This window comes from Lycorma delicatula, chromosome 3, assembly GCF_047948215.1.
Source record: "Lycorma delicatula isolate Av1 chromosome 3, ASM4794821v1, whole genome shotgun sequence".
In the NCBI taxonomy this organism is placed as follows: Eukaryota; Metazoa; Arthropoda; class Insecta; order Hemiptera; family Fulgoridae; genus Lycorma; species Lycorma delicatula.
Window position 1 is genome coordinate 77,163,476 of NC_134457.1, and position 27,546 is coordinate 77,191,021.

At 31.0% G+C, this 27,546-nt stretch overlaps 1 protein-coding gene across 1 annotated transcript in view; it reads right to left on the bottom strand.

Moving 5' to 3' along the window:
- qm (geranylgeranyl pyrophosphate synthase quemao) overlaps positions 1 to 7,899 on the bottom strand; it is a 56,221-nt gene extending 48,322 nt beyond the window's left edge. Inside the window, exon 1 of the mRNA XM_075360018.1 lies at positions 7,752 to 7,899. Within this exon, the coding sequence (XP_075216133.1) occupies positions 7,752 to 7,799 (48 nt within the window). The 5' untranslated portion in view covers positions 7,800 to 7,899. The remainder of the gene's footprint in view (positions 1 to 7,751) is intronic.
- Between the last annotated feature and the right edge of the window lie 19,647 nt (positions 7,900 to 27,546).

The window sequence follows — 27,546 nt, forward strand, 5'->3', positions numbered from 1 at the left end:
ATATCTCTTATCTACAAGTAAATATATATAACACACGCATATGTGTTGCAAAAAAGGTTTCCTGAAACCTGGTGAGTGTTCAAAAATGACATTATATACATTAAGAGAACAGAGCACTCCTATTTAATAAAATAGGATGACATAATCTACATAGAACAGAAGGTAGAGAAGGCAGAGGTTTTATGTGATGCATCCTTCACTCTTTTATACTTAAAACAAAATACTGAATAGGCAATAATTTTTAAAAGAAATCATATTAGTTATTCTTATTCTTAATTTTAACAACATAACTCTTAATAAAAATAATCTACCAATCACAATTAATAAATAAAACTGTTTTAATAATAAATACCATCATGGACATTTTTATTAACAAAAATAAGTTATATTTAATTATTCAAAATATTCTGATTAACAAAGTTTAATTATTAGTTACAGTTGATTTCCTAAAAGAAATTTCTACAAATGATAAAATCAAAGCTACACAAGTAAATAGATATTAAAATAACGATTTTTTATAGATAAAAAATATAATTTGTTTGAGAATACAAAAAAAATGAAAGAGTCGGTTTCAATGTCAATAAAAAAAAAACCTACCTTTTATCAGTAACCATAAAATACTACACACTTATTTTTCAATTTTTTATGACTTTAACAATCCACCTGCTGAATGGAGAGTGTGTAAAATACATCACAACCCAAAGAAATGGGCATATTAAGTTGCTGCATTACACTATATCCTCCTCTATGAATCATGAGACCTTGCCGTTGGTGAGGGGGCTTGAGTGCTCAGGGATACAGAGTAGCTGGACCGAAGGTGCAACTATATCGGAGAGGTATCTGTTGAGAGCCAGACTAAGGAATGATTCCTGAAAGAGGGCAGCAGCTCTTTCAGTAGTTGTTAGGGGCGTGAGTCACAATGACTTAAACGGCCAAATCAACATCACTCAGTCCTCTGAGTACTGCGCAGCTGAAAGCAATGGAAAACTACAGCTGTTTTTTTTTTCCAAGAATATGTGGCTCTCTGCAGTTTCACTTAACAATAATGGAGGCACCTTCCTTGGTAAAATATTCCGGAGGTAAACTAGTCCCCCGTTCGGATCTCCGGGTGGGGACTACTAAGGAAGGGGTCACCAGAAAAGTAAAAAATAACATTCTACGAGTCGGAGTGTGGAATGTTAGAAGCTTAAAAAAGGCTGGTAGGCTAGAAAATTTAAAAAGGGAAATGGGTAGGGTAAAGGTGGATATAGTAGGAATTAGTGAGTTCGGTGGGAAGAGGAAGGCGAGTTTTGGTCAGATGATTATAGAATAATTAACTCAGCTTCAAATAATGGGCAGACAGGAGTAGGTTTCGTGATGAACAAGAAGATAGGGAGGAGAGTGGAGTATTTCAAGACGCATAGCGATAGAATCATTGTAATAAGGATAAAATCAAAACCTAAACCGACAACGATTGTTAACGTCTATATGCCTACAAGCGCCCATGATGATGATGAGGTGTATACGAAGAGATTGATGATGCAATTAAGCACGTAAAAGGAGATGAAAATTTAATAATAGTTAGAGATTGGAATGCAAGCATTGGAAAAGGCAAGAAAGGAAATATAGTGGGTGAATACGGGCTGGGCAAAAGGAATGAAAGAGGGGACCGACTTATAGAGTTTTGCACGAAGTATAATTTAGTAATTGCCAACACCCAATTTAAAAATCATAATAGAAGAATATACACTTGGAAAAAGCCAGGCGATACAGCAAGGCATCAGATAGTTTATATCATGGTAAAGCAAAGATTTAGAAATCAACTCGTTGACTGCAAAACTTACCCTGGAGCAGACATTGATAGCGACCATAATTTGGTGATAATGAAATGTAGATTGGGGTTTAAAAACCTGAAGAAAAGGTGTCAGATGAATCGGTGGAATTTAGAGAAGCTTGAGGAAGAGGAGGTAAAGAAGATTTTTGAGGACGACATCGCAAGAGGTCTGAGTAAAAAAGATAAGGTAGAAAATGTAGAAGAAGAATGGGAGAATGTTAAAAAGGAAATTCTTAAATCAGCAGAAGCAAACTTAGGCGGAATAAAGAGAACTGGTAGAAAACCTTGGGTTTCAGATAATATATTGCAGCTGATGGATGAACGTTGAAAATATAAGAATGGTAGGGATGAAGAAAGTAAAAGGAACTATAGGCAATTAAGAAATGCTATAAACAGGAAGTGCAAACTGGCGAAAGAAGAGTGGATTAAAGAAAAGTGTTTAGAAGTGGAAAGAGAAATGAACATTGGTAAAATAGACGGAGCATGCAGGAAAGTTAAGGAAAATTTTGGGGTACATAAATTAAAATTTAATAATGTGTTAAACAAAGATGGTACATCAATATATAATACGAAAGGTAAAGTTGATAGATGGGTGGAATATATTGAAGAGTTATACGGAGGAAATGAATTAGAAAATGGTTTTATAAAGGAAGAAGAGGAAGTTGAGGAGGATGAAATGGGAGAAACAATACTGAGATCTGAATTTAAGAGAGCATTAAAAGATATAAATGGCAGAAAGGCTCCTGGAATAGACGGAATACCTGTAGAATTACTGCGCAGTGCAGATGAGGAAGCGATTGATAGATTATACAAACTGGTGTGTAATATTTATGAAAAAGGTGAATTTCCGTCAGACTTCAAAAAAAGTGTTATAGTAATGATACCAAAGAAAGCAGGGGCAGATAAATGTGAAGAATACAGAACAATTAGTTTAACTAGTCATGCATCAAAAATCTTAACTAGAATTCTATACAGAAGAATTGAGAGGAGAGTGGAGGAAGTGTTAGGAGAAGACCAATCTGGTTTCAGGAAAAGTATAGGGACAAGGGAAGCAATTTTAGGCCTCAGATTAATAGTAGAAGGAAGATTAAAGAAAAACAAACCAACATACTAGGCGTTTATAGACCTAGAAAAGACATTCGACAACATAGACTGGAATAAAATGTTCAGCATTTTAAAAAAATTAGGGTTCAAATACAGAGATAGCAGAACAATTGCTAACATGTACAGGAACTAAACAGCAACAGTAACAATTGAAGAACATAAGAAAGAAGCCGTAATAAGAAAGGGAGTCCGACAAGGATGTTCCCTATCTCCGTTACTTTTTAATCTTTACATGGAACTAGCAGTTAATGATGTTAAAGAACAGTTTAGATTCGGAGTAACAGTACAAGGTGAAAAGATAAAGATGCTACGATTTGCTGATGATATAGTAGTTCTAGCCTAGAGTAAAAAGGATTTAGAAGAAACAATGAACGGCATAGATGAAGTCATACGCAAGAACTATCGCATGAAAATAAACAAGAACAAAACAAAAATAATGAAATGTAGTAGAAATAACAAAGATGGACCACTGAATGTGAAAATAGGAGGAGAAAAGATTATGGAGGTAGAAGAATTTTGTTATTTGGGAAGTAGAATTACTAAAGATGGACGAAGCAGGAGCAATATAAAATGCCGAATAGCACAAGCTAAACGAGCCTTCAGTAAGAAATATAATTTGTTTACATCAAAAATTAATTTAAATGTCAGGAAAAGATTTTTGAAAGTGTATATTTGGAGTGTCGCTTTATATGGAAGTGAAACTTGGATGATCGGAGTATCTGAGAAGAAAAGATTAGAAGCTTTTGAAATGTGGTGCTATAGGAGAATGTTAAAAATCAGATGGGTGGATAAAGTGACAAATGAAGAGGTATTGCGGCAAATAGATGAAGAAAGAAGCATTTGGAAAAATATAGTTAAAAGAAGAGACAGAATTATTGGCCACATACTAAGGCATCCTGGAATAGTCGCTTTAATATTGGAAGGACAGGTAGAAGGGAAAAATTGTGTAGACAGGCCACGTTTGGAATATGTAAAACAAATTGTTGGGGATGTAGAATGTAGAGGGTATACTGAAATGAAACGACTAGCACTAGATAGGGAATCTTTGAGAGCTGCATCAAACCAGTCAAATGACTGAAGACAAAAAAAAAATTACACTATATGTCATAGTCTTTCTTGGTTCCTTTTTCTTGAGTAATTATATTCATAACATATCTAATTATTGTGTACAACGGACTGAATGCATCACTTGTAGGGCTCAATGTTATCTGCATTACAATGTGCACATTGATGTACAACATTTTATTTAGCTTGCTAAGTAAAGCAACAAGAAATCACTTAATTTCTTTACTTTCCTTAATAAGTCTGATACTAGATGTTTGTCACTTCTAAGAAACAATATGCAATTTTTGACTCTGGATCAGATCAGGTCGTTTAGAATCATTATGATTAGGCCACATAAAAGACATATAACTATTAATTCATAGTAATTTCTATATTAACAAGCAAGGTGTTATAGTATGAAAGAAAAGAGTTGAAAAACCACATTATATCTGGTCATGGGAAATAAATACATATAATTTATGAATAGACTACTACATTTTAAAACCTTTTTCCCAAACTATACATGTTCATAGCACATACAATATTTTACATAAGATTTAAATAATGACTTGATTCCTTATTCATGAAAATTTTAATTTTTAGCTTATTTATTCTAGTATCAACTTCAAACAATTTTTTTTTAAATTCTAATGATTTAATAAATTACACATTCATTAAACAATATTCAAATAAACTGGCACACTAGTACTAGTACCCTAGTTTCCCGATGCAGTTCTTCCTGGCTTGCAGATGTGCTTACCACACTGGCATTCAAAATGGCTAGTTTTTTATAAATTCCTCGCATTTTCAAACAGAATGGCATTATTTCAGACATCCTCCTCTTTAAAAATATACATTACTCTAAAATATTTGATTATACTCTTACTACTCTTTAAAATGCGTATTTTATATTCTTTAAAAGCATGGCTAAGGTCAATTCCTGCATCTCTATTTTTCATACAAATGATGAATAAATAATGTAATAAAAGCATTTAATGTTATAGCCAGTATCATCAAGCTGTCAAAATTATAAATTGAATAATTAAAAATCAGTACAGTAAATTTTTAGGAGCATAAACAAACACACATTTCATACAAAAAACCATAGGTTCAAATACCAGTAAAGTTTAGCATTTTCAAACAAAATGTAATCTCATTACATACTCTAATGCATAAGTTTAGAATATATAATCTTATACAGATCTTAGAATCTATATCTTATAAGATTATATATAAGATATATATAATCTTATAATATATATATTATTATTATTATGCTAGTGCATTAGAATATGAAATGGTTATAAAGATTGTACTAGAAAACTTTTTTGGGCTTGCATGGTGAACATTATCAACTAGAGAAAAAAGAAACACATATGCCTTCCTCCTGGGATACTCCAAAAAAATTATTTTAACTTTATTACTTTTTAATGACACAACAATAAGTTAAGCTGATTAAAAATATACATCTGATGATTATTAAAATAACTTTGATTAAGTAATTTGTTTAGTTTGGATTAATTTAGTGGGTACACTCATCCTATTTCATCAACGATGAACTTTTTCTCAGAGGTAGGCACTGGATGTAAATAATACTTGTTTTACAGTCTGAAACAAAATAACTTATAGACCTAGGTACCTAAATGACTAAGTTTCAGTCAGAAGACTTAAAAATGTTAATACTAAAAGCATTCACAATGAACCCTTTCTTTGTCTGTTTATCCTCCGGAACCACCGTAAGGTATTACTTGAGAGGATGAATGAGGATGATATGTATGAATGTAAATGAAGTGTAGTCTTGTACAGTCAGGTCGACATTCCTGAGATATGTGGTTAATTGAACCAGACCACCAAAGAACACCGGTATCCACAATTTAGTATTCAAGAAATACTAGATCAAATCTGGTATTCATGAAGAACCCTTGGAAACTATAATATAACTCATTTATTAAGTTAAAAATAAACCTGATTACTTACTGATGGATAAAATTGTACTGTTCATGGTTTCAGTTTTCTGAAAAATTATAGAAACTTAAAGTAAAAATCTGATATGCACCACATGACTTCCTTGTACGCCTATTAAATTACATATACACATGTTTTTAAATTGAAAAGTATGTAAACTTTTATTTCATTAATACTTGTGATATTTTTGTATTGTTATTATTAATTTATTATTTATTATAATTTTTTATATAATCAGAGGTTAATAATTATTAATAAATCAAGATATTTAAATTAAAAAAAAAAGTTAAAAAAAAGGAAATGAAGTCTGATTCGAACCGATGTGCCTTCCCCTATGATGCAAATATATCATTAATTAGAATTTTATTTTGGTTATAACTAGGAAACCAATGAAAATAAGTACCACTTATGATATATTATTGAAAAGCTCTCAATGAGGACTTATTACTGTAGTTAAAAAAAAATTCAAAATCAAAATGTTTTGGATTTGGGCTTTATTGGACACTTTTGGTCCAGTCGATTGCAATAAAAAGGGAAGGTGCACAACTAGATGTACAACAGTCCTAAATCCAAAATGTCAACATTCTACACTAATTGTTTTGAGTAATATTAGATACATACATACATACATCATGACGAAACTATTCAAACCGAATATTTCCATTGAAATGTGAAAACTGACATTTTTCACGATTACAAGGAATTTTTCACTATTTCAGTTTATTTTCTTAAATGATACTTCATACAAGTGATATATATTATTAACAAATCCAGTTTACACTGAACAAAGGTTTGTGCTGATCTTTTAACTTAAAAATTTAAAAGTTTAGTCTGAACTGATTTATCAAGCAGATTTTCAAAATATTACAAAATCAAGCTACAATAATGCATCTGACACAAAATTAGATGTTTTCTTAATTATAAAGGGAGGAAATGCATATTATGATATACAGATATGTACCAAATTTAAGGTTTTTCCAACAAAAAAAACCAAGTAATAATTATTTATCCATTAACAAGTTCTTGAGTATAAAAAGTCTTCAATTAGTAAGTTTTATTAAAAATTTTATTTAAAACCCTTTCATCCAGAGGCCCTAGGTTCGAATCCCAATCGGGCAAGGCATTTTTAATAAGTTACAAAATTCTAATTCCTCATTTCCATGTACAAGTTTCAAAGCTTCTGTGGTGAATTAGTTCAACACAAAAAAAGTGCGGCCTATAAAACTGGAGGGGCAATGGCAAAATAAATTTTTTTTTGACAAATAACAAGCAACTTTTGATAATAATTCACTTATGCATTTGCAGAACAAATCCTGATAAGGAATTACTAGTTCATACTTAGTTTTTAACATTTTTTTAGTTCACACTTCACTGAATATTCAAATAAAGATGTTAAATATCAATACCCGTCAAACACGACATGAATTTAACAAATTTACACTTCATTAACAAACCAGTGCATTGAAGGAAAAAAATTAAACATTGAAAATAATGCTTGATTTCATAAAAGCAAGCAATCTTCAAATGAACAATGTCAACTTAGCTAATTTTTTAATTATAATAATTTACGGGTACACAAATTTCAGCAGTAAAGAACTACAAAGGAAACCTTCAAGAAATAGCTACTTGCTTATATCAAAATACTGGCAAAAACATATGGAAGTGACGGTTTTAACAGTTGATAAACCGGTACCGCAATAATTCATATGAAAAAAGAGTAACAGGTTAAAAATGCTAATGAAGTACGATTCGTAAAATCATAACATACACTATAGGTTATTCCAGTAAAAGTAATTTTTTTAAATTATAAAATTACTGCACTGACCTCATCTTCTTCTTCCCTGTTAAAGGGGCTGCAAATATTTTCGCACATTACACAACGTGCAAAGTATGCAATACAAATTTACAGAACATAAAAATCAATAACACTTAACACACACCGCAATACCGCCATTTCAACACGACTGTTTAATTCGGCGTTTGTCCGCCTGTCGCCAACAGCTGATAACTTCATATATTGACTATAAGACTGCCATATTTGTTCGTGAAACTAGAAAGAACGCCGTTTAAATCACAGATATTCCATTTACACATCGTACTGACATGTGTTATATTGTTAATGTAAAAAATAAAAATTAAAACTATTCTTAAGTGGTGAAAATAAATTTCATTTTATCTCATTTTTAAGTAGTAGTAGTAGTAGTAGTAGTAGTACATTTTTCTAGTTTTAACATTTGTAAATAAGTAATAATAGAAGTTAATGCAATAATATTATTTTTCCATTGATGGAAGAGTTAGTGCAATAGAATTTTCTCTAAAATTAAAATTATCTTGGAAAAATGCTTACAACGTTTTAAGAAAATTCTTGTTAGTGTCAACTACTTGTGCTTAGAAGTAATTTAAATACTATTGATGAACAACTTTTTCTTCTTATTTATTTTTTCCTTAGTTTTTATACCACAATCACAATTTATTATTTTTTGATGTAAAGGATCAGGAACCATTGTAAGGTATGAATGTAAATGAAGTGTAGTCTCTTATATAGTCTCAAGTCAACAATTTCTGAGATTTGTGGTTAATTGAAATCCAACCACCAAAGAACACTGGTATCTGTGATCTAGTATTGAGATCTATATAAAAGTAAGTGCCTTTACTAGGATTTGAACCGTAGAACTCTTGGCTTCAAAATAAGCTGATTTGCGATGATGTGTTCACTAGACCAACCCAGTGGGTTACATATTGAATCTGCATTCCTTTAAGATACCCATTGTCTAACTTCTATTTCTTAGCAGTCAATTCAGCAATTTTTCTTTCCATTCAACTATTTATTTCATTTTAAAATATCAGAAATTTTACTTTTATAGATACATAACTTTTGTTCTTAATGAATAAATAATCTTAAAATTGTTTATAGCCCACCTTTACTAAACTAAATTACATGGTTTATGGTTCTAGATGGATATGTATGTGAATTCTTCATTTCTTTTCTAGTGAATGTCTTTGTGTAGTTTCACTCATCAGTTTTATACCTGTGTAAGCTTTTATACATTTATGTGTATTTGTGAATTACTACAACAAACTACCTACCAAGAACTTTGATACTTATAAGTTTGAAGCCCAAGTAAAACTGATTTTCGGAAATATGTGACAGGTAAATAAACCTATCCTAATAACTTAACTTAACCAGAAAAAATAATGATAGAGAGAAAACCTATTTTAGCTACAATACACTCTTATAAAGTCAACTTAGATTGTAAAATATTCTCATCCATTGAAGTTTGAGATAAATTACTTTAAATTACTTGATAAATTACTTACATCCATTTCCTACTCATAAAATCAGATTAGGAAAAAAAAATGATTTTTCATGAAATGAAAGAGATGAGAGAGTTTATGTAAATTAACACAGATTAATTCAGTGATGCTATCGAGAGATTTAATCTTATCTTTAATAATGCGCTTTACTTTTATCATTCTGTGATGAAGTATCTTATTTTACATGATCTTTATCATAGATGCAAAATTTTTATTTACTTAATAACAATGTACTAATGTATGTATAATGTGCAGTTTGGTACCAATTGCTGCTTCTAATGTAGAATCGTTTATTGCTGATTAAACTTTATTAGTAGAAATAGTTTAAGAAAAATTGTTTTTTATTTCCATTAGTTTTTAAAGTACTAAATAATAATTAAATGACTGAGAATATATTTTATATTGATCAAATATCTTTTTTCACTTTTTTTTAAGTCTAATAGATAGAGAAAGCCATGAATTAGAGAAATATCTCCTTCACCTCAATTGCCTATTAACTGAAAATATTTGTTAGGAACTAGAAATAATAAAATAAAGATCAACAAATTGAAATTAATAAAAAAATAATAATAAAGTTAATATTATTTTTCCAAACACCAAGTAACCAAAAATAGAACCAATAAAACTTTAACAAGACCTTCATGGAGAAAGTCTAAAGGATTTCTATAAATAATATATAAATATCCCATAAATTGGTAAATATGTGGACAAAATTAATCCAAGGGGTTTTATTGACACTTTTGTATGAATCTCATTTAAAGACAGAAAAACAAAATTTTAAATGACACAACTTAAATCAGTCTAGTCAAACAGAATTAAGTGTGAGTAATTCAATTTGGCATCTCATCTATCTTGCGAGAATAAAAAGATTATCACAAATTTGTATGATTGACTGCAAATTATCAATCATTTTAATATTTAATTAGAGATTCAAAGAACTCCTGTGTTGGTCAAATTTTACTTCATTTCTTATAAAAAGTTGTGTTAAAAAATAGTAACAATTTGGTTTGATTGTTGGTTTATGAATATGAATTATTGATCTACTGCCATCTCTCTTGAAGATGTCTTGTCATAAACCTGACTATTATATTAGTTTAATATGTCATAATTAGTATATGCATAAAACTAAAACTTAAAAGTAGAAAAAATATTACATATACAAAAGGCACTAGGGAAGTTTTGCAATATGACAGAATCGATCATTACAGAAGGTTATAAGTTAGCATATGTTTAGACAGGTCCCAACCTGCACTGCAGCTGCTCTAGTCACCATCTCAGTTAACATTTGCTCGTTAACAGTATTAATGAAAAGAGATAGTGATATCATTATGGTAGAAAACTGAATAACTGGCAATTTTTCACAACTATTTTTATATGTGGGTTAAATATTGATCAATGTTTAGAGGAATCACTTCTGTGTTTGGAGAGCATTGTCCTCATTGTACAAAAATATATAGGTGGTACCAATAGTTTGAAGTAGAAAATTTTGCACTTAAGGATGCTCCAAGGTCAGGTCAATTGTCATGACCTGCCACCAAAAAGAGGTGTCCATGGACATTAATGTACCATCCCAATCCCATAGGGGGAAGATGGGTGGATGTCTTCCCCCTTGTGACATTACTGGTCGCCACATCACCCTCTCCGTTACAAGCCCTGAGGGGCTTCACCAGAGGTCATCTTTAGACCCTCTAACTGATTACATCTCACAGTCAGGAGCCAGGCCTCAGTCAGGATGCCACCGATGTAAATGCCTCAGCAGACATTTGCATCAGTAAAATACAAATCAAATTTTGCCTTCACGTAGGCCTCAAACGGACACCTTCACATCCAACCTAACATGATTCACTCATACTAACTGACTGAGACCGCGGAAGCGCGAACCCCGCGCCTAGTCCAGATTTGACAGCACCGTTCGTGACTGTGAATGCCTCAGAAAACGGACGAGTTTAAAGTTAAATTAGTGCTACACTCACACCAATCAAAATTGTGTCTTACGCAGCTTAGAAATTCAGACCTACACCCAAATAAGTCGACCAATATAGGTCACCTAACAAGGGGAACGTAACCTCATTCCGGTCCGTGTAGGAGCCGAGGACCAACACCCGGTCCCATCATGGTGTCTCGCGTGGCATTACCAAGTCACGATCAGGACCGCCACTGGCGGAGAGAAGCCACGTCACCAGTCGCACGGGTTACCATACCCCGGCGGCCACTCCCACCAGGAGAAGTTCCAAAACGTATCACAAACAATCAGAAACGAATCCCAACCAATCCAATGCCTAAGCCGGAACCCAGCCACCCGAGATCCTACTACGATATAGTACATCGATTAAACTCCATTTGCAGACCTACACACCACAAGGCGCGAAGAAAACCAGTTACTATAGACCATTCCTCGCGGATCATCTAGTTAATACGGAGTTCCAGAAAAGAATGCATATTCTCAAGTTCCCTAACAGCTCGTGAACGTTCGACCTCGTATCGGGGACAGACATAGAGGACGTGGTCCACTGCATCATACGTCCCACAATCCGGGCATTGACTCGAATACACCAAACGAAACCTAGCCAAACTCGCCCGAAAGGCACCATGCTCGGAGAGAAACTGTGTGACATACCGATTGGAAAAGACCCATCCAATCGCACCTAAATCAGACATTACAGGAAATGTACCATGCGTGTAGCGACCAGTGGGGGATTCGCCTCACCTGACATGCCAAGATGCAAGGGCCCGGTCTTCAATTTCCTGCTTTCGTTCTGACGTCAATAGGTTATTTACCTTGGAAATGTATCGTTCTTTACGCTCATTAGCCAAGATATCTATTGGTTTGACTCCGGCTATAACACAGACTACCTCCCGCGAGACTGTTCTAGAACCGCCTATCACAGCCAGCAAGAGGAGTCGCTGGCCCCGCAGCAAAATGTCTGCGCAATACCTAAAAGCCATGCGGTAAGCTCAGATAGGCGCGGCATACAGCATAATAGCTTCGCTGACACCTTTGTAAAGGATACGCATGGTACGGTAATTCAACCCTCTATCGATGAATGACTCGATGACTCCTCAATGACTATCGATGATTCCACAGAAAGCATCAGCGGCCTTTTTTGCTACATACTGTAGATGTTCCTTGAACCGAAAATTCTCATCGAGGGTAACACCCAGGTGTTTTTGAGCCGTATCGTTCCAAATGAGAAAACCATCCATCCGAACCCGGATTCGTCGGGAAGCAGCCAATCGGCCCTTAAGCAATATCATTATGGTTTTCTCTGGGCTGAAAATCATCTTATGTTGGACACTCCACATTCGGAGCGTCTCACATGCACAAGCAGCTCGGAACTTTACCTCGTTACGCGGACCTTTACCTCGTTTACATGGACTTGAGGAAGTTATATCCATCACCTTTAGTATGGCATTCTCAGTGCTCTTACCCGATCGCAAACCATACTGGTTGTCCATTAGCAAATGATCACTGGCCAATCTAACATTAATACGCAAATATAGGACCTTCTCATAAACTTTGCCAATCGCGGGCAAGAGCGTTAGTGGACGGTAAGAAGAACTAACAGTAGGTTCATTGTCGCCACCTTTGAACAACAACACCAAGACTCCACGCTTCCAACACGCCAGAAAGTGGCCGGCGAAGAGCAACATATTCTAGTTAGAGGACCAAAGACTACTGGAAGCGGTTGGACGAGGAGCTCCACTGTGATACAATCATATCCGGAGGCCTTGTGCCGTGCCATACTACAGATCACCTGGCGCACCTCCGTCTCAGTGATCTCAGAAGATTTTAAGTCGATCTCGAAAATCGCGACTTAACGCCTGACACGCCGGTGGTATGAAACCTCACCCACCATAGCGTCATCCGGGAACAAATCATTCAACAAAATATTAAGATCACGGTCCTTATCAATCACCACATCCTCGCGGGTACAAAGCTGACAAGAGGGCATCTTTCCTGCATTTATATCCAAGGGCTCTATACACAACGCCCGAAGGGTCTCTATTCCCTTTACTGAACGACGGAGTGCGCGTTTTAAAGACCAACCTGTAGTTCCGCTGGAAGGTGGCTTCATCCAAATTAGTGTTCTGCTCCCTAGTGAAGGAAAAGACAATTTCATCGGCAAGGTTACAGTCAATATCATAGACTATAATACGGTGCCTACGCGTTCTCTTCGGGTCCATTTTCAAATTCAATTGCTTAACCGCCGTGGAATCTCTAATTGCCTGAATGGTCTCTGTATCATTCGCTACCACAACTAATCCCTTGCCGGTCTCTTTAATGTTCCTGATTTTAAGTCCTTTCCGGCCACCCCGAAGGGCAATCTGGAGATCTTTCTTCAGCTGACTGCTGGACACAGTCGAGCCCTGCGCCCTGTTGACAAACGCAACTTCAGGTTTTTTGGACTGGCTGGTTTCACATCCACCCCTAACCACCTCAGCATACATTGCAGCTGCACTGGGGCCAGGGCCGGTTTATGGACTGCAGTTAATTCCTTAGGTTTTGAGGCAAGATTTTCAAAACCCTTAATGACAGCTGTGAAAGCCGCTCGGAAGAATTCAAGACGAGGCAATAATCTCCTCTTGGTAGCTGCACTCATACACTTGGGGTTTGCTAGATAGGAAGAACTGGCAAACTGGTTTGCCAGTTTGGATGCCATATAACTTGACCAATAATAAGATGACACATCATATTTCATGCTGCTGTGAAATACTGAAAAGGTTTGAAAATGGGAATTTTTCCTATGTAAAAAATATTGTGGAAGATAACAAAACTTGGTTGTACTGTTATGACTTTCCAACCAAGGTTCATTATTAAATGTGGTGTTCGAGGATAAGAGACCCCTGTGGCTGTTCACAAGTCCAGATCAGCAATGAAGAGAATGGTGGCCATATTTTTTAGTGTGAGAGGAATTTTAGAGTGTGTTGTGTTGAAAACAAGGAAGTGGTATCGTGAGGAATGCCCACCTAAAGTTGTTGAAACTCTTTAGAAGTTGCGCCCACAGTCAAGGATAGACTCATGGATTCTTCACCATGATAATGCCAAAGTTTGCTTTGAGTATACAGCCAGTACTAGAATAAACTGTTAGAGCATCCTCCTTACAGTCCTGTCCTTGCCCCACATTACTTTCTGCTATTCAAGAACAGACTGAAACAGAGGCATTTTATGAGTGATGATGATCTCCTAACATCTTGAGATGTTAAGAGATCATACTTGATCTCTTAATCAAGTATGAAATTTTTTTCATATTTGATGAAAAAATATTTCATCAATATTCATACTGATGAATATCGGTATATTCATACTTCCTACAAAACATATAGCAAGATTTCTTTGAAGAATGGTTTCAAAGGTCAGAGAAGTGTATAACAGTTGATGGAAATTATTTTGAAAACATATGAAAAATAAAGTAATACTGAAAAACTATCCTAGTGCTCTTTTTACTATTATTGATATTCGGGGGTACCTAATTAATAATTGACCCCAGCCAAGCACTTCATTGATCACCCTCATGTCCTAAAAGTTCTTAATTAAAATTAGCTGATTACTGTGATATTAAAGATCATATTTATTTGGATGAAGCTTGTACTATTTGATATTTAGACAAACCTTCCCTAGTCTAAAAAAATAAAGTTAACTTATAAGTTAGTGTGCATTTAGATTCTGTATACCCTTTATATTATTTGTTATGTAGATTTTATTGTGATGGAATTTGTTTTCTGACCTTCGACCTTTATCTATATTTTACCCTATAGTAGACTACACTTCGGCTTACAGAAAAAACATCTTCCATATGCATTTTCTATATTTATTTTGGCTTGACCTCTTCAAAATTTCACAATAAACTCTTGATGTTACTGTGATTTCAAGTTTCATAAATTTGGTTGGCAATAATCTCATATGATCTAAAACACTTGCCTACCAATTAAATAGCAACTGCTTGAATTTTTTACCTTGTCCACTATCTGAAATTCTGGTACCAGTTTTTCATAGCACTGTCACTCATAAAACTATTACAACAACCATTACATAATTGTCAGTTGTTTTCAATTTTATTTGTAAAAAATAAATCATGCCATGTAAATTACAGACTATGGGAAAAGGTGGCAGATTCTTTGTCACATTAAATGCCACTTTACCAATGCTGTACATGCAGACAGCAAGTAATTAAAATTGTGACTATGGGCCAAATTCCTATGAAAAATAAGTTATGGCTATCCTTAAAAACTGAGAAATTTTATTAACTGAATTGACAAGTAGTTCAGTTGAAACTATTCTGCTCTCTGCTTCTTTAGTATAACTAAAGAATTGAGTCTGCTTTTTTAGTATACAAAAGTTCTCTCTAAAGTTTATATTTGTGTAAAGCAGTTAAATGATAAAAGTTGATTTGCTTATTTTATTTAATTCACAACTGGAAACTTATTTTAAGTTCAGGTTTTTCCTAAAAGAAATAAACTTTTTTTAGAAAAATTTATCTTTGGCACTAACTTACTTTTTTTATTATTCCTTCTTTAATCGAGGTGTCATCAAATGATACAAATCTTGAAACTGAGAAAGATGAATTTCAAAATTTAACATAATATAATATAAATAAATAATGTTTCATGTTTTGATTTTTGAAAAATGAGTAGAAAATGTTGCCAGCTTGATTCTTTTGAGTGTTGATGTTTACAATTCACAAGAGTCTGACAGTACTTTTGGGGATTAACTGTTGACTTTAGAAGGAATAAAAATTTACCATTTCACCAACTTCCATTGTGAGGGGTAGAGTCTGGCTTTCATCAGTATCATTCTGGGTTGGAATCCCAGTCCGACATGACATTTTTCATACACAAGCTACAGATATCATTTATAATGGTAACTTTTATACCTGTTGTCGCTAGTGAAAATAAATTTAGTGGCTATTGACTAGAATAGGTACCAATAGGTGGTCTTCTGAATATAGGTTCACTTACTAACAATGTTATGAAAAAAATTTGTTGCACTAACTTAATGTTGAAAATAAGATGCCTCATTTTATTCCAAACTACGTTTCCATACACTAGTATAAATACACATGTCTGAATGAAACATTTGCTTTGAAATCAATATTTTGCATATCTCATCTTTCATTATCAACATAGCTTCACTTTGCATTTAATGAGTGGATGGAGAATATCACAAAGAGTGAAATAAGTTATTTTGAGATATGGGATGAGAGAATTTAATAGAATAATCATATGTTGCATATTTTCTCAATTCAATGTGAAAAAAATTATTATTCAGTGTGACTAAAAATTATGCAAAGAGCCCATTTTCTGCAAGGAAAATTTTCAGTTATTTTTTTAACCATTTTTATAACTGAAAGTGTGAGCTCACCTTTTGGAATAAATTCTTAGATGTGCATTATACAAAGTTTAACAGCACAATCGCCAGTTCAAGTGATAATCTGTTTTTTCATTTTACTCTTTTTTATATTTATTTTAAACAAGCTTACATTTATTCTTGTGTTTCCTAACTTTTTTTTGTTTAACCTCCAGGACCACCATTAGATATTGCTTCAGAGGATGAGATGAATGATTTGTAGCATGTGTGAAAATGTCATGCCTGATCGGGATTTGTATCTGGGACCTCCAAATGAAAGGTGGTCCCAAGTTCAAATGTGTTTCCTTACTTACCTGATTAATTTACTTAGAATAATGTATGCCATTTATACATTTATATATATATAATAAAACTATAAACATCTTGTATTAACTTAAGTATACATAAATCCATTGATGAAGTATCAGGTATACAATATTTTATACTATTTCATGAGAAAAATCAGCTTTGTTACATCACTGTATCATAAATTCGACTGTAACTTTGTCACTACACTTTATGCAATTTTATTAAAAAAAACTAGACTAAAGAGTGATATAAAAAAGATTTACAGCAGAATGGGAGGGAGGTGCAAGAGGCATCTTACACTGGCTGGTAGGGGCAGTGTGCTTACACTTTTTATTAAATTACAGAGATTCTGTCTGATAACAAAAAATATGGATTGAATATTCAAACCAGATTTAAAATATTATCTTTAGCACATATTCAATGCTTTTTAGTTGGAAATACATTAACGTACATCAATGAGTTGTAGTGTTGTGGTTTAGTGGTTCTACTGAAATTATTACCAGCAATGTTTCAAATTATGAAAAAGAAAGAAGTCAAATGTTCAGTGCGCCATAACATTACAAAAAATAATTTTGTTTAAATATAATCTATTCAAGTTTTTTGTGATTTATACTTTTTACTTTAAAATTAGCTTTTCTTTTATTTGTTGATTAATCCAAATGCGTATGTGTATGTGTATATGTGTGAATGCATGCGTGCATGCATGATGTGTGTTATTAAGATCAACAATATTGTAGATAAATTAGGTTGTGAATTAACTTATTCCAACTTCCAACAAGACAGTTTGGTGAAATATATTTTTTTAAATTATTGTAAAAATTTAATTTGGAAATATTTTTTTTTTGTTTGGTACAATCTGCTCCTCCTAATCTTAACTTTAACCTGTTAAAAGTATTGAGAAGAAAACTTTTTTTATGAAAAGAGGATAGAAACTCTGACAAACATACATTGGAAAAATATAATTTATAGAAATATTATTTTTTTTTTACTTTTGTTAATTTGTTAAATAATCAATATAATAAATAATGAATATAGTTAACTATGTTTTTATGCAATTTGTTTATTCCTGTGGTAAAGACTCAAAATTCAAAAGTACAAAAATGTATAAGACAGAATTAATGTACAGCAGGGATGGATTTAACATTTCCAATTAGAGAGCATACACCAGATTCTAAGAGCATGTTATAATTATTACCAATTATTAAAATCTGTGAAATCTGTTTAATGTTACAATATCATTATATTTTTAGATACATGATAATTAACAGTTACTAGAACCTAAAATTATACAGTAACACTGGATAGCCTGCTTTTTAGCTGAAACTACCTAACTGCTGGAAGTGAAACAGACATTCATCCATCTCGCTCACTCATATGTGGATGCCTTTGTGAAAACATTGCATTAATCAAATATTGATATTTTAAGATTATTCAATAGTACAAGTACCTCTTTGAGATGTATATAATTTATCACAAACTTAAAACTTTGAATAATAATATGTATGTATATTTCATACCTGTAAAAAAATACTTGACCAGGATTTGAACTCAAACCCTTGTGTTCATAAGACTAAAACACTACCAGTATCAGATGTCAGTAGTAACTGAAACTAATTACAAGTTACTCTAATAAGTAAATATTATAACAGATCAAACTTAATTTTCTGAAATATTACAACTTATAAAATGAAGTATGCTTGCTTATATATTAGTATGTTTTAAGTTAACTACAACATGAATAATACTTAATTTACTTTCTGTATTACAATAATCATAAAATATTAACACGCTTCTGGTAAAATTACTCAATTATTCTGAAATTTAATTTCTTATATCTTCCACACACAATTTTTTTTAAATGAAAAATAAATTGCTGTCAGCACTTTGGACATTTTGCCTTGTTTTCATAGCATTAACTAGCCATTGCTTTTAATTACTATGTAGTTATTAACAAAGTTAATTAAACAATTAAAGTAGCTGATATTAAATATATAGTATATAAATAATAATAAAATGATAAATACTAAAAACTAGTATTTTTATTTAGGCAAACAACATTAAAGTAAAAGAAAATAAATCAGACATAATAATGCACAAACAAAATAAATAAAAGGGAGAGAAAAAGCAAATAACAATACTAATGGATTCCTCTTATAGAACATTAAAGACAATACAGGCAATACAATATTGCCTGCATTTCTACTAAAAAATTATAAATAATTTATATTTGTCTCTATATTTAATATCAAACAACCCAATAAAGAATAAACAGAATTAGATGACCAACATTAGATGATCATAACAAAATAAACCCAAATCCAGAACAACATAAAAAAAAATCGTATGTGAACAACACATGACTTCCTTGTATGCCTATTAAATTACATATACACATTTTTTTTTTTTAATGAAAAAGTAAATAAAATTTTATTTCATTAATAACTTGTGATATTTTTTTTATTTTTATTGTTATTACTGATTTACTATTTATTGTAATTTTTTTTATAATCAGAGGTTATAATTATTAATAATTCAATACATTTAAATTAAAAAAAGGAGATTAAGTCTGACTAAAACAGATGTGCCTTCCCAAATATCAAAATTAATTAAAATTTTATTCTGTAACCCTGGAATCAATTAAAACAAGTACCATTTATGACATATGATTAAAAATCTCTCAGTGAGGGCTTATTATGAAGTTAAGAAAAAGTAAAAAATCCAAATTTTTGATTTTGGGCTTTTTTGGACACTTTTGGTTCAGTCGATTACAATCAAAAAGGGAATTGCACATCGAAATGTAACAACAGTCCTAAATCCAAAATTTCAACATCCTATGACTAATCGTTTTTGAGTTATGTGAGATACATATGTATGTACGTACAGACGTCATGCCGAAACTAGTAAAACTGGATTCAGGGATGGTCAAAATGGATATTTCCATTGAAATCTGAAAACCAAAATTTTTTGCAATCATAATACTTCCTTTACTTCATATAAGGAAGTAAAAATAAACCATAAATAAATATCCAACATAATTAAAACTAAAGGGAAATAACAACCAAAACAATAAAGAAATGACCATCCCTAAAATAGCAACCAAAAAATAAATGAAATAGTAACCAAAAGAAAGAAATTAAAAAATAAAATTCCCTTCTAAATAATTTCAATGCATCATAAAAAAAAGAAAAAAGTAAATAATACCAAGTTCTATGTACATTTGACTTGCTTTTCTTGTTTCTATAAGAGATGAAAATTAACTTTACTCAACCAAATACAATTGTAATTGTATAACAGCAACAAACATAAGATTGAATTGGTCCCATAAGAACAACATGTACCTTAAATATAAACTAAGCTCCCCACAAAATGCTATTCCAGAATTTTAAAGATAGAACAGAAATAATACATGATAGGGGAGTGACTTTTATATGCCATGTTTTAAGGATGAGTGATAATAGAATTTCCAAGAAAATCCTACAAATTTGTCTAGAAAGAAAAACTAAAGTGTATATTGTGCTAATGCTAAGAACAATTAAAACAAAGCAGGAATAGAATTTCCAAACTTATAAATTAACCAAGAAGAAATTAAAATAAATCTTTGAAAGGAGGGTTTTTTTACAAGCAGAAGGTCTAAAACAAAAAAGAATTACAGAATAATTCAGAAAAAACAGTGATTCTTAGAAAAGTGTTAAACATAACCCATAGTTCACAGATAAAACAGATGTACATAAAAAATAAGTACAATTAGCACATAGTGTTTCTCAAAATATTATAAAAATATAATAATTTTGGAATGAAGAAACTACAGAATATTATTGAAATACATCCATCACAAATAAAATTTTGAAATGATCTATTTAAAATGAGAAGTTATTGCAATATTATAATAAGATTCATATAAACAAGCTTAGTTCACCATATTGCTAGTTTGCTGCCTGACTTTTCCATTTACTGTACATAAACTGCTGGTTTTAGTCTTATAAATTAGCAAATATTATTTTAAAGGTTATTTTCATGTACCAAAATTATCTTCAGATATCTTGAATCAATTAACCAGTTTTCTATGAAGAGTAGTTGTAAATAAATCTCTAAGTTATTTATTGAACAAAAAAGTAGATATTTTTACAAACCAATTTTTTAATTTATTTAAAGTAATTAACTATAAATATTAAATACAAAAGTGATAATAAAATTGCAAGAAAGTTAACTGAAATAAAATATTATTTCAGAATTTAATATAATCAACATGACGTCAGAAGAGATGTCAATAGAGATTAATTTTATATAAAATGTACATTAAAATTAGTTTAAAAAAATGTTAAAAAATATTTTATTATTTACATTGCAGTATAAAACTTACAGTAATGATTCTAAAATATCAAATGATAAATCAAACAGTCAACCATATTAATAGAAAATAATTTTATATAATTTATGATTATGTAAACTAATTTTGATTAATTTTTGTCCAAATGTTATTTTTCATTTCTTAAAGATATTTCTTTAAATTTTGACTGTAGTTCTAAAACAATCTAGTTATATTAGAAAACAAGTGTATAAGGGTACAATACTAAACAATAGTAAGGATACAAATAAATATAGTTTAATATTTTATGAATAAAAAAATTATTAAGTGGCTTATTTGCTAAGAATGTAGAACAAAAAAAAATGCATAACAAACAAATTAAATAAAATGTAATTTTTAATTAACAACAACAAAATAATTACCTATAAATGATTCAAAGTAAAACTTAAAATTTTCTAGACTTTTTGTTAATATGTTTATTCTAATTAGTATTTTAGAAAGAGGATATTAGATTCTCTTACTTTAGATTTTTTCTAGTTAGAAATAATAATAATATGATATATAAATTAAAACTGCCCTGATTAATTAATCAAATTCTTTAGTGTCATCTGTCAGTGGTGAAAAGTTTCATACTTTTTGTTATTTTTTAAACAATTAGAGGATTTCCTTTAAAATGATATAAAACATTACATATAGTAATTTAAACAATAATTATGTAGAGATGTATCATATATTAATCAAAGTCAGTTGAGAAGAAAAAGGATATTAGATTACAAAATCCATTCAAATATATTTTGTATTGTTGAGTAAGTTTATAATTGTCTTATCAAATCAAATAAGATTTTATTATACAATTTTTTTTCACGTAAAATTATGTTTCTTGAAAAAAAAGAAATCATTAGAGTACATCTTAGAAGATTATAGAAATTAAATTTTTTGGTTTTGAACTGAGCTAAAAAAAGCTAATTTTCTATAAGCCTCTACCATTTCCTTTATAAAGGTTGTAAAAATACAAAATATGCAACTTTGCCCAATACAAAAGAAAATAGTACAGTCAGAAATTCTAATAATGAAAAGAAGATAAATATTTTATTTTGTACTCTTTAGTTTACATGAGTAAACTAAGTAACAAGTAACAGTGTACATTCTAAGATTTTTCTATTGACAAGATCTTTTTGTTATTGTAATACATCATGTACACATACCCACAAAAATATTATGATGCACAGGACAACAGAATGTGTGTATGTGTTTTTAAATAACCATTATACAAGGATACAGAAATCTTAAGGTTTGTTGACAGTCACACATGTTCTTTATCTATTAGATGTCATATCAGAAGATCAACTGATCAGAGCAGAAAAGTGAATAGAAAATAAAAATGTATAAAATACTTATAATGTATTGGAAAAACAATTGCTAACATACAGTTCAACAATTATGAGATACGTGTGACAGATAAATGCAGAAGAATTATTTAGCAATAGTGGAATTTAAAGCAGTGCTAAAGTGCAAAACTGAGATTGTTGTTAAAAACAAATTGCCCACACATTTAGCAAGTTCAAAGTATGAAGTGTTCAAAAGATACGTTCAAAAATGAAATATCAGGTAATATTTAACGTTTTGTTCTACCAGTCAAATTAATCATTAACAGAGTACACTGGTTACCGAAAAAAGTGATAGTTATGTTAGTAAGAATAATCACAGACCTTTCTCTTTTAATTTTTATGGATAATGATAAGGATTAGGAAAAACCTAGGTGGTAATTTCTTTTTGTCCAAAAAATATATAAATGTATTTCAGAAAAAAATTATTAATATTTGGTAAGAGATTATCATTTTTGGAGAATAAGTTTTTCAGTAGTGTATATAATGTACTTTTTTGTTATACACACAAAAAAAGTAGAGAATTCAATTTTTTAAAAAATTTCCATGGGAAAAATTTTAAACTGAAATGAAAAAAAAGAAAAGAAATAATGAAATAAATTTTCAAAGTAAATTTGCACAAGATTTTTACATATCAAATAAAGGAAGACTAGTCTTTACATTTATCATCATAAAATAATGACACAAACTAAGAAAAACATCTCACACTTTCATTATTACTTATATGTTTTACAGAAAATTCCTATTGAGAAGAAAGTAGAAATTTGAACAAGTAGTAGTAAATTGTTTCCATAACACCTATTTCCTTTGGTATTAAAATAAACCTGCTACCAATGACTCAATAACTTTCTTATTTGCAAGCATTTGTTAGTGTAATTATTTCAAGTCTTACGTAAGTGAAATGCAGACTTTCAGTAGACATCATTTATTGAGCAGTTACATCAGGTGTTACTAGTTAATCAAATCCCTCTCTTAATAAAACAAAACAAAGCAGTTAAATATAACTTATTTCTTCAGTTTTAATTTTTCTTACTCTTCAAAATATTCAGAAGATTTTGTTATCTATTGATAAATAGATATTGGTATGTCTGGCATTTCTCCCACCACCACCCCATTTGGTCATCCTAAAGCATAAGACCAAATGTTCGTACCACAAACGACTACTGTTCCTCAAAACGGTTTAGCGAGCAATTACTAATTAGCTCTGCTTATTCCGCTCATGCAGTTAGGTAAGCTCTAGGAGCTAATTAGGATAAATAGACATGAAAATTAAAAAAAATATATATATATTTAAAAAAATTAATCTAATGAAATTTTACATATACTGGAGACCTATTAAACTACCTTTAACAGGTAGCAGTCCAAAATAACAGTGATTTAGAACTTAACAGTATTTCAGAAAAAAAAATTTCATGAATAAAGTAACAATAAAGAAAAAGTAGAGATTGAACATTTGAACAAAAAGACATATAATCAACACACTAGAACAGTATATAAAATAAGCACACAAAAGAATATAACTTCATGTAGCAATGTTAGATACAGAGTTAAAATTCAACTGTTTTTTTTGTCAAATGCCAAATTTATAAAATTCTATACTTATATGTAAAAAGCTGATAATTATTCAGTTACTTGTATGTAGCTGAAAATGATTTGACATGAGTAGGAAAGATCTAAAATTTGGTACATTTTGTTATAATACTACTAAGACATTTAAAAATGTTTACAGATAAAATTGTAATTAAACTTCAAAGAACATCAATGAAAGAGACGTTCTGGTAGTAATATCAGAATTTAGCAATACAAAATTAGACACTTTGTAAGACAATGATAACTGTTCACAAAAATTGAGATGCAGTCCACTTAACTTTTGAAGTTTTAAAACCTCTGTTTTTAGTTTTTATTAAACATGTATTGTGTAGTCTTGTTTCTCACGATACTTTTCCTGACGGTACCTGGGAAAATAAGAAAGATTATTACCATTATGTACATAATTTAAGCTGCAATTAACATATTTATATTTTATTTTCATCACATTATTTACATTTGCCTGTTCCAAACCTGGAAATGTTAGTTGAGTACTATTTATCTTTGATAATTTCCTTGTCCAAGATGGTAAAAATAATATTTTCCTTTAAAGTATACTATCGGGCAATAATTTACCAACACAGACCATATGAACTACTTTAGTAGTTAAGAAAATAATTTACTCCCTACAGATATTTGTTCTTGATTTTTAGTTCTGTTTTGCTCACTTTAGACTTGTCTACATAATATGGATTGATTTTTCATCATTAAATTATTACTGAATTTTTAATTTTTATTACAAGTTAATATTCATTCGGTTATTGTAAAAATTTTTAAAACTTTTGAATCATACCTTTGCGTATAATTAAAAATTCACTACTAATTAGAACCACTGTTTTTAGATACAAATAGTTATCTTGTTTTATGAATAATATTTTATTCATTTAATATTAACAAATATTTTAATATTAAATATTATTTATGGTACTTTTGATTTATATGATTTCTAATTTCCTTTATTGAGTAAGTTACTTTGAATAATGCATTTTTTTGTAAGAAGAAGTACATTAATTTATTTACCCTATCTATCCCAGACCTTCAAATGGTTCTTCTGACACAATAAAGCATCTTACACTCAAGCAACATTAATCAAAGTTGCTTATTCTGAAAGAAGTAATGGGTAACAGCCAATACCTTTGTGGGGAGCAAAGTGAAGTTTATTGAATTATATATTGAACTATAGAGCCCTAAGAAATTATAGGGTTAAATGTCATCTATAATAATTTGTGAAAAGAAGGGAAAAATTGTAGGCTGAGGTCTGTTTTTTCCTCAGTTGGCTAACTGGAGATACATTCACAAATTTATCCTATCAAAAGTTTCAGGCATTAGATATTGGCTTGGATTTCTCATTCTCTTTCCTTTTTTTTTAGTGATCATTTATTTGGATATTCTACTTTTCCTGGATGGTAATTAATTAGAGGTTACTTTTTAAATAATTCCTATCAACTTTTCTGATTGACATTTTCCATCAGCTTCAACAAACAGTTGAAGATATAGAATGGAAATTTAAAGAGTGGGAAGTTAATTATGGGCTACCTAGGGTAGAAATTCCCCTTCAATTGGTGCAGTAGTTTTTTAATGACAAGCAATTAAAGTGAAGCTACAAGACAAAGGCTGTTTTCACAAAAGTATTATATTTTTACAAAGATATCAAGATTACCATTTAATACCATTAAACATAGAAAATATTATCTAAAAGGTGACATGAGTTGTTTTGAAATTGGTTGGATATAATTTATTTTATAATCTTCTAACTACAGCATATATCATTTCTGTTCTCACAGTAGTGTATTTTGTATCCGAGATACTGTATATATGTCACAGTCAGTAAGAAAGACTTGGAGGATATTGTAAAGTAATAAATTAACTGATTCCTTTATGTGGGACACAATATATTACATACATTATTAAGTTATGGGATTAATAGTGCATAGTAATTGTAATTGAGCTAAACATTTATTCTGTTTCCAACACTGTACTGTTAAGTGTTCTAAAACATTCACTGCTTAATATAATGATAGGTATTCATTCGTTATTCTTTTACAGAAATGTCAAATATTGTATTGATGCCTCAGACTTAGATGGATTAGATAGGATTACATAGTAGCAACAATAACTTGATTATATATTGTATTTGTAGTAAAAATATTATTTTAATTTATAATTAGAAACTGATTTTTAATTGAAGCTACTAATGTTTTTGAGTAATAACATCGTTGATAATGTATGATGGAATTACTTTGTTATGTTAAGAGGGCTTTATTTAAGTAGGATCCACTTTTTAATACCAACAAAACTAGTAAAGATATTGCCAAAAATCTTTTTATTTTACTCTTTACACTTTATGCTACTTATCTACAGTTATCTTGCTTGGCTTGTTTAAATATTTATCATAGCATTTTATTGAATTGTTTATGCCCACGTCATAGAAATCAGCCGCTTATGAAGAAAATCAATCTTCAACTGTTGTTTTCATTTCTTCATCAGTGTCAAACTGCTGACCGCTGACTGCCAAAAACTCCTTAAGGTAGCAGAACAGGTGAAAATCCCTTGGTGCAAGGTCTGGGCTGGTCTGAAATCGAGCAAGGTTCAGGTTCGAGAAAATGGGTGGTCCACCCATTTGAAATGATGGACCAGCAGAAATGATGGGCCAAATGGGTGGGCCACCATTTGGTCCATCATTTCTGCTAAAGCAAAATGAGATCATGTATTGTCGCACTGATCTTGAAACTTGTGGGAATATCACTGATTAAGTGAAAATCATGAATTGCTGGTCTTCACAAATTTTTGCCTCAAATTCACATACCAAATCAGCTGATTACAAAAGGTCGACCCAATTGTGGTTTGCCACATACATAGTCTTGCCTGTTCTTGAACAGTCTTACCCATTTATGCACTTTGCTGTCACTCATTGAATTTGGCCTGTAAATCTCACATATCTAGCAATGAATGTCCACTGCTGACATGTTCCCTGCGGTCAAAAACAAAATCACAGACCGAATTTCACAACTGGCAGGCTGCACAATTATTTGAAACATTCCATCTTCACAATATAAATCATACACAGATGCTACGACTGCAAATGGCATCTGTATTTGTTCAAGGCATGCTGGGAGCCAGGGCGCATGCACCTATTGACAGCATGCCAATTGCACCTTACTTAAAAAAGTAGCCCTCATAATTGAAGGTGATCAAAGATTATTCAGTGCATTTCAGGTGTTAATAAAAAAATAACAATGTAATTACGAGTTCATCATTGTTTTATTGTTGAACAGGACTTTTCAAACACTTTTGTTTTCAACATTTATCAGGTTTCACATGAGCATCATTTGGGTGTGTAAAATGTCACATAAAGAAGAATACCTGGAGTTAT